The 8665-nt window shown below is 40.2% G+C and overlaps 1 protein-coding gene across 1 annotated transcript; it reads right to left on the reverse strand.

The window, feature by feature from the left end:
* Positions 1-320: 320 nt before the first annotated feature.
* LOC118346128 lies at positions 321-1175 on the reverse strand. Its single transcript, XM_035687164.1, has 3 exons — positions 1166-1175; positions 773-1063; positions 321-595 (listed from the first exon to the last, which is right to left on the reverse strand). Exons 1-3 carry the CDS (start codon positions 1173-1175, stop codon positions 321-323), a joined length of 576 nt encoding a protein of 191 aa, XP_035543057.1.
* Between the last annotated feature and the right edge of the window lie 7490 nt (positions 1176-8665).

Consider the following 8665-nt stretch of genomic DNA (forward strand, 5'->3'; position numbering starts at 1 on the left):
CCCACAGCCACGCTCCACCGCAATGAAGATCTTCATAGTTTCTGCTATCATGCTCCACCATAAAAGCATACCCACTCAGAATAAACCAATTCCAAGCATTTCAATTTCGGCTCATGTCGAAAAATAACCTTGCTGAAAAATTATGGTGCAACTTCCACGTTTGGCTTTCCTGGAAGTTCATCAGCCATCGACATAAATATCCACCACACCCTACATTAATGCCAAACCAATGCTTGTGTGCAAATTTGTGGACCCGCTAACATTAACACATCCTCTATCATGACAACTTAATGGCATGCCATGAGGATGTACATGTCCCTTTAACAGACATCTTCTTCCATGGAGAGGGACATAACGTTAGTTTCATTATCAGTATCTCCATTTACTGACTTGGAGCCACTTGCCGAACCTGCTCCTGTTCTTGGACAATTTTTCTTGACGTGCCCAGATTGTCCACACCCCCAGCAGACTACTTTCATCTTCATGGAGTTCTTCTTCTTCCCATTACCAGCTACTACCACTGCTAAGTTCACAGGTGGACCATTTCTTCCACCACCTAGTCTTCTCTCTTCAGAAAAGAGTTTACTGGTAACCTCTGAAAAAATTATTTTCTCCTTCCCATGTATCAAAATAGGCTTCATATGCTCATAGGAAGATGGAAGAGACCAGATGAGCCTCAAGGCTTGATCCTCATCATCAATTTTAACTCCAATAGATTCTAGCTCAGAGACAATACCATTGAGAACACTTAAATGATCTGAAATAGTCGTACCTTCACTCATATGCAGTGTATGAAACTGCTCCTTTAGGTACACCCGATTTGAGACGCCTTTTGTCTGATACAACTCTTCTAGCTTTTCCCAGAGTTCCTTTGCCGTAGATATTCCATGTATATTTGCAAGAACATTCTTGGCCAAGCACAGACGTATCGCACTTGCTGCTCTCAAATCCAGATCTTCCCAATCTTCATCGCTCATTACAGATCTGCTCTTTGTTTGATCAGTCACGCTAGTATCACTGCTGACTTCAGGGGTTGGTCTGCCTTTCAATGCCTTGTGTAATCCTGATTGAATCAAAACATCCTTGACTTGAACTTGCCACAAGCCAAAATTGATTCTCCCATCAAATTTCTCCACCTCATATCTGATAGAATTTGAAATCTTACTTCCTGACATTGCCTCGATGAATTTTACCGTAGAAATGAATGGTACTCACTAAGTAAGTTCCCAGGAAAGATTATAATCTTTCCTAGACAGAACTTCAAGGTTCCCAGGAAAGATTGGAGGGTCACACTGGACCACTTAAATACCAATCTCCTAGACAGAACCTCCTTAGACTGTACGTATCCACACTACCACACCAAAGCTCCACCCACCAAAAAGAACCTAGTGGCTCTGATACCACTTGTTAGGAATTTAGACCTCCTAAATTCACCCCCTAGAATCCACCTTTGGTGAAATATGAAGAAAAACAGAGAAATAATAATAACACAAGAATTTACGTGGAAACTCCCAAAACAGGAGAAAAAACCACCAGACCCAGAGAAGAAAATACACTATGTAAAAAATTATTACAATCACACAATTTTTCCCCTCACCCCAAATGACACCCACAAAGCTTCCCCACTAGCAAAACTTTAACTCTCACCTCTTTCCTTTTTACAAGAAAAGGCTAATAGAGGATTTTTACTAGAGTCACAAGTTGCTAAATAAGCTTATGACTTGGTGTGTTTAACTAAGAGGCTAGGCCCTCTTATTTATAGGCATGGGCCTTGGCTCCCTTTACAAATCCCATCGGTGTGGGATTCCAAAGGAGCACAAACCCAACAAGTACTGCTACTAGCTCGACAGTTTCTGGTTCATCAATATGGAGTTCTACCTTGCTGGCTGCAAAGATAACAACTCCTCTTTCATCTCTAAGCACTGCTCCAATCCCTGCTTTCTTCTTATAAAAAAACAAAGCTCCATCAATATTAAGTTTCAGGAAACCCGCTGGAGGAGGACCCCAACAACAATTTTGATGATTCTGGTTTGTGCTTTTCTGTTGAGAGAGAAAAACATAACTACTTTGGACAGAAATAGCATAATCAACAACATTTTTAATAGGTAAGGTGACCGCATCATGTATTTTTTTATTTCTCCTGAACCAAAGACTCCAAGCTATCAGGAAAAAATTCTGCAGTTCCTCTTTTGTACAGGTATTGTGCACATGTTGGATTAAGTCAATGAAATAGAGAGGTTTTGGGATATCAAATATTCCAGGCAAGTGACCTTTCCAAAATTCAACTGAGGGCAAAAAACAATGGCATGACCCAAGTCTTCAACCAGTTCAGAGCACATGCTGCATCTTGGATCAAGATCAACATGTTTCTTGAGTAGGTTTGAGCAAGTTGGCAAACAATCTTTGCATGTTTCCACGCAAAAATCCTAACTTTCAATGGCACCTTCATTCGCCAAATTGCTCTCCATAGGCTATTTAACATATTGCTGTTAGAGCTCTGCCCTTCTGAATCATTGATAACCCTTTGTAGCAGTTTGTAGGCACTTCGAACATTGTATTCCCCACTTCTCTCTTCAGTCCACATCCACCTATCTTCATTCCCCACTGGACAGATAATTATTCTCAAAATTTTCTCTGTTATTATTGGATTGAAGAGAGCCCGTACTTTTTGAGTATCCCACCATCTATTTTCCACAATGATGAGAGAGTCCATAGTTTCTATAATACCTTCCTGAACCCCTCCTATTATTTGCTCCTGAACCAAGTTTCTGTAACCAGGCACCCATGGATCTTGCCATATCCTTGTAGTCTTCCCATCTCCTATTCTCCTTTGACATCCCTCCAAAAGCAAAGATCTTGTTTCCCATATTCCTCTCCAAGCATAAGAAGGGTTGTGATGAAGTTTTGATTCCAGAAAATCTGTTCTAGGAAAATATCTTGCCTTAAAAACTTGATACAGTAGGGAATCCATTTGAGTAACAAGCCTCCATCCTTGTTTTGCAAGTAGAGCTGTGTTAAAAAGTTTAAGATCTTTGAATCCTAACCCCCCTTGAAACTTTGATTTGCACATTTTCTTCCAATTAATCCAGTGGATCTTTTTTTGGTTATCAGAACTGCCCAACCAAAATTTTGCCATCAAACTCTCAAGATCTTTAAAAAGAAAATCGGGTAGTTTAAAGCAACTCATAGCATAAGTTGGTATGGCCAAAGCCACAGCCTTGAGTAACACTTCATTTCCTCCTTGGGAGAGTTGTTTCTCCTTCCAACATCGCAGCTTCTTCCATACTCTTGACTTGATTTCAGAGAAAACAGTAGACTTCTTCCTCCCAATCATTGGAGGCAAACCCAAATATTTTTCATACTGTTGTGTCACACTTCCACCCCACAAGTTTCTGATTTCCTCTTGCATTGTAGCACTTACATTTTTACTAAACACCATACTCGTCTTTTCCATGTTCAATTTTTGCCCAGATGCCAACTCATACCTCTTTAAAACAGCTTGTAATTCAAGGTTAGTGTGCACATCAGCCTTGCAAAAGATGACACTATCATCTGCAAAAAGTAAGTGGTTTATAGCTGGAGCACCTCTGCAAATTCGAATACCAGGTATCACTGAGGCCATAGCTGGTTGTTTCAACAATTGAACTAGTCCATCAGTGCATAATAGGAAGAGATAAGGGGACAATGGATCCCCTTGTCTCAACCCTCTAGTTGGACTAAAGCACCCTTTTGGGACTCCATTCAATAAAACCGAAAAGGAGACTGAGGAAACATAATGCATAACCAAGTTGATCCACCTAGCTTCAAACCCCATTTAAAACATAACCCTTTCCAAGAAATCCCACTCAACTCAGTCATAAGCTTTACTCATGTCTAGTTTAATGGACATATAGCCTTTCTTCCCCCTTCTTTTGTGTCTTAGAAAATGAATAATCTCATAAGCCACTAAAACATTATCTGTAATTAATCTACCTGGCACAAAAGCTGATTGTGTAACGCCCCAAACCTGGTTGGCCTGGAGAATTACTACCTGTCACTTAAGAACATGTTTTCCAACACAACTAAAATAAAACTCCAAAACTTTATTAGCAAAACTCAATCTCAAGTACTCTAAATAACCACATTGAAACTCTACAAAGTTATTACTGCAGCAAAATAAGCTAAGGAGTCCAAAATCTCCCGGTAGTCATAACAAACAAAACTAATAACTTCAAAAGTCTTACTAAACCCAAGCCCAAGATATAATTAAATCTAAAAGACATAAGACATCAGAATTCCTTCTTCTCACATCCTCTCTCAGCTTAATCATGCTCACCAATCTAATCCAGGTCCTCAGTTGGACTCTCCACATCATCTGAAAAATATTATGAAGATAGGGGGTGAGTTATTAACAACTCAGTAAGCAGAAATCATATGCTAGATGTAAACATGAGCATTTACAAAGTAGAGCATGCAGAACAAAATATTTTCCAGAGTTATCATGCAGAACAGAACATATTTCCAAAAGTAACAGAGCGATGGTTTTAAGACAAGTAAAAACCATAGTGCTTTGGCATAACATAAACTGAGTATCATCATCAGATCAAAACAGAGCATCAAACAGAGCAGAGACCATGTTTCACCCCCGTGGTAGGGTTGTGCTAACCCCGGTGGCCAAACCAGGCAGAGACAGAGGTGAAATATTTCCTTTATTCTTCTCGGAGCCCCGAGTGTGCACACAGGAAAGACCACAATAAAACCACTTTGTTTCCAAAGTGGGTGCACTCAGAGACAGAGAAGTTGGTACCAACCCAAACAGAGCAGAGCATAACAGAGCAGAGCAGAGACAGAGTCAGATACAAATACTAGTACACCATGCCAAAGGTTTTCAGATGTTATATCAAAATAATACAGAGTACCAAAACAGAATCAGACAGTTTACACACGCTGAACACAAAAGCCAGAACATCTTTCTAAATAAATGCACAACTTTTCATATTCTCGATATCGCTCTTTTTTCAGATTTCAGAAACCACATGACAGAATTTAGCTCATGTCTACACAATGCATGTCAGAACATATTTTTCTATTTTTCGTACAGATTTCATGAGTATGCAAATAAACGGTCGAGGTTGGTTTTGTTTTTTCCAAGTTCTCATTTCACCACAAAAATATGCAAAGTTTTCAGAAAATCAACTTCAGTCTCAAAAATTCGTGTAAGGACTAGCATAGGAATCCCGCTTACCTGACTCCTGCAACGCATTATCTATGACTTGAATACGGTCTCTATCCGTCTCGTCACCTATTCATAAAAATAATATAAACTAAATATTAAAGTCCAACAACACAAAATTGGTCTTAGACAACTTAAGACCCAATTTCTAGACCATAATTCAGTAAGTTTAATCAAACTCAATCAGCCAAATAATAATCCGGACAGCCCACACTTCGACCCAAAATATTCTATACCAATCTCAATATTGTCCAATACAAGTATCAAAACCAATGTCAACTCCGATTATCACTCACTCACACTTATTTCAGCAGCTCATACTCCCAAGCAATCGTCAACAATTTAACCAGGACAACACTACACACTACTCTCTCTCCGTTTACAACTCCACAATAGGAAAATATATCTCAACACTTCTAGATGGTAAAAAGGCCCCAACAAACCCTTCTAAACATTTCCAAAACATCAAACCAATAATCCAAAAATATATCATCACTTCCTAAAAATCACCAATATTCACCATGACCAACGTCAAACTCAAAACACCAATATTTAAACCCGAAACAGCCAACAAATTTCATAGTATAAACCAATCTCATACAAAAACTCCATCATCCAATCCAACCGATCCCCTTGCTCCTCGGACTCAGTTCGGCACAACCAATAAATTCACAGTAAATATGAATTAGCACAGAAATACATTTAAATATCAAAAGTTCTTTGGGAATAATACTTACAATGCTATAATATAATTTTTGAAAGATCACGAAAGTGCTAGAATCGGCAACGCAGCAACAAAATAGTGCCAAAAGCACTGTGGCCGTGGGTCTCAAAAACTCACTTTTGAACGGGTGTAAACGAAGACCCGAGATTGATAGGGTAGGGCTTAGGGATGTCGGTGAAGCTAGTGGTGGTGGTGGTTGGCCGTGGGTGGCGGCGAAATAGGCGATTGAAGTGCAAAAACACCCAAAACGAAAATGTTGATGGTGGGGCTTCACCGGTGACAGATCGGAGGTGGGGTTGGGTCCATTGGGTTGCTAGAAGGTCGAGGATGATGTGGTGAGAAGATGGTGGCCGGAGGTGGCACGACGACGGCACAGCGGCGCAAGGAATGCCGCGGCTTCGTGTGGTGCGTGGAGGCTAACGGCGGCGCGGCTGGGGCTGGAAATCGGAGGGGGAGGTCGCCGGTGGGTGGGGGTGCTGGGAAGCCGGGCGGTGTCGACCACCGCCGGCGGAAGGCGGCGGGCTGGGGAGGAGAAGGATCGGACGAAGAGAGAGAGAGGGAGGGGGGGTTGCGGCGCGCGGGAGGAAACCAGAAGAAGAAAAAAAAAAGAAAAGAAAAAAAAGAAAAAGGAAGGAAAAAGAAAAGAGGAAAGAGAAAAAGTAGGGAAAGAAATGAGGTACAATCCTCACATCTTGGGTCACAAAAAAAATGATCCAACGGAAACGGTTTTAAAACAGCAAGTGAAATAAAACAATTCAAACGCAATGATTAAAATGAAAATAAATAATTAAACCCAACAACAAGTTAATTTAATTCGAGAAGAAATTTAAACACATAACAATAATTAATTTAAAGAAAGCACTTCAAAAATTATTTTTTTTTAAACAAGAGAATAAATTTTGAATTAATAAAAATAATTCATTCATTAAAAAAATACACTAAAAATACGGGATGTTACAGATTGTGATTCCAAAATTAACACAGGTAGAAAAGGCTTCAATCTATTGGCTAACACCTTAGAAATAAGCTTGTAAAGAACATTACACAAACTAATGGACCGAAATTCAGTTACTCTAGTGGGGTTTTGGTTTTTTGGAATAAGACATATAAAGGTATGGTTTAAGCCTATTGGGAAGACACCAGAATTTAGAGCCTCTAACAATGCCTGGGTCACAGAAGAACCTATTGTATTCCAATATTTTTGATAGAAGATAGGGGGCATACCATCAGGGCCAGGGGCCTTCATTGGGTGCATTTGGGCAAGAGCAATGTTGACTTCTGTTGCAGAATATGGTTTGGTAAGCTCTTCATTCATTTGAATGGTCACTGTGGAACCCACCTGAGCAACAAACTCCATATGGTCCCTTTCCATTGAACTAGAGGACAACTGCTTGAAATAGTTCACCACCAGATCTTCCATATCTTTTCCTTCTTTCCAATTATCTTGGTCATCTTGCAATCGCTTTATGGTATTCTTCTTCTTCCTGTGTGAGGGTTTAGAGTGAAAATACTTTGAATTTTGATCCCCAGCCTGAATCCACATTGCCTTTGCTCTCTGATGCCACATTTCCTCTTCCCACCCTAGCCATTTGTTCACTTCTTCCCTGGCATGCTTGTTCTCTTGGATATCCATACCAGTAGGATCATTTTCTTGCAATAGTTTTAATCTTTCTTTAGCCTTGGATAGTTGGACTTGGACATTACCAAAACTTGATTTATTCCACTTCTGCAGTTTCTCTCCCACGGTTTGAGTCCATTGCAACAAAGAATTTAAATCCCCCCCCCCTCCCCTCCGCCCTCCTATCCCTCCATGAATCTTTAATGATCCTGGAGCAACCTTCCTCATCTATCCACATTGATTCAAACTTGAAGGATTTGTGGCATTTCCTTCAAATTTGAGACCCAGTTGTATCCACCCACAAGGGGATATGATCAGAATAAGCCATTGACCCGTGAACCACAAATGCCAATGGATTATTCAAATTTCAAACACCAAGTTTCATTAGCTAGAGCCCTGTCTAACTGAGCACTTATACATGCTGACTCTCCTCTTCTGTTTGACCACGTATAAGGACCCCCATGGTATCCTAAATCCTTAATACCACAGTCATTTATAGCTTCTCTAAAATTATTCATTTGCCACTCAGGTCTATCTACAACCCCCCCCCATTTTTCAGATTGGTGTACAATTTCATTAAGGTCTCCAATTAGTAACCATCCCTGATCATCGTGACATTTTAATACTCTCATGATGTCCCAAGTGAGATGTCTATTAGTCACCTCAGGAAATCCATAGATACCTGTAAGATACCATCTCCTCCCGCCATGCTCCTTCTCAACAATAACAGTATGAATATGATTTTTTGAATATTGCAAAACAGACAATTCCACTTCTGTTTTCCAGAATAATGCCAAACCTCCCATTCGACCCTCACAACTAACTGCTAAGTAGTTTACAAATCCAAGACGATGCTTACATTTGTTCATTTTAGAAACTCTGAGCCTGGTTTCCTGAATGAACAGAATGTCGGGATCTTCCTTCATAACAAGGTCACGAAGGTTTCGAATTCCACGTGGGTTCCCAAGCCCACGGGAATTCCAACTCAATGTTTTCATAATGCCTGGCTGGGCTGACTAGCAGCCTCCACCATTTCCTGTATATTTCCATCACTTAGCTTCCTAGCTTTTATCAAAAGACAATTTCCTTCTTGACTTACCTCCATCCTTCG

This window comes from Juglans regia, unplaced genomic scaffold, assembly GCF_001411555.2.
Source record: "Juglans regia cultivar Chandler unplaced genomic scaffold, Walnut 2.0 Scaffold_7, whole genome shotgun sequence".
Lineage (NCBI taxonomy): Eukaryota > Viridiplantae > Streptophyta > Magnoliopsida > Fagales > Juglandaceae > Juglans > Juglans regia.

Bases quoted from the DNA above. Each gene is read 5' to 3' on its own strand.
- LOC118346128 (XM_035687164.1), bottom strand. The intron at 596-772 runs GTACGACTATTT...TAATTTTTTCAG, and splicing joins TACACTGCATATGAGTGAAG to AGGTTACCAGTAAACTCTTT.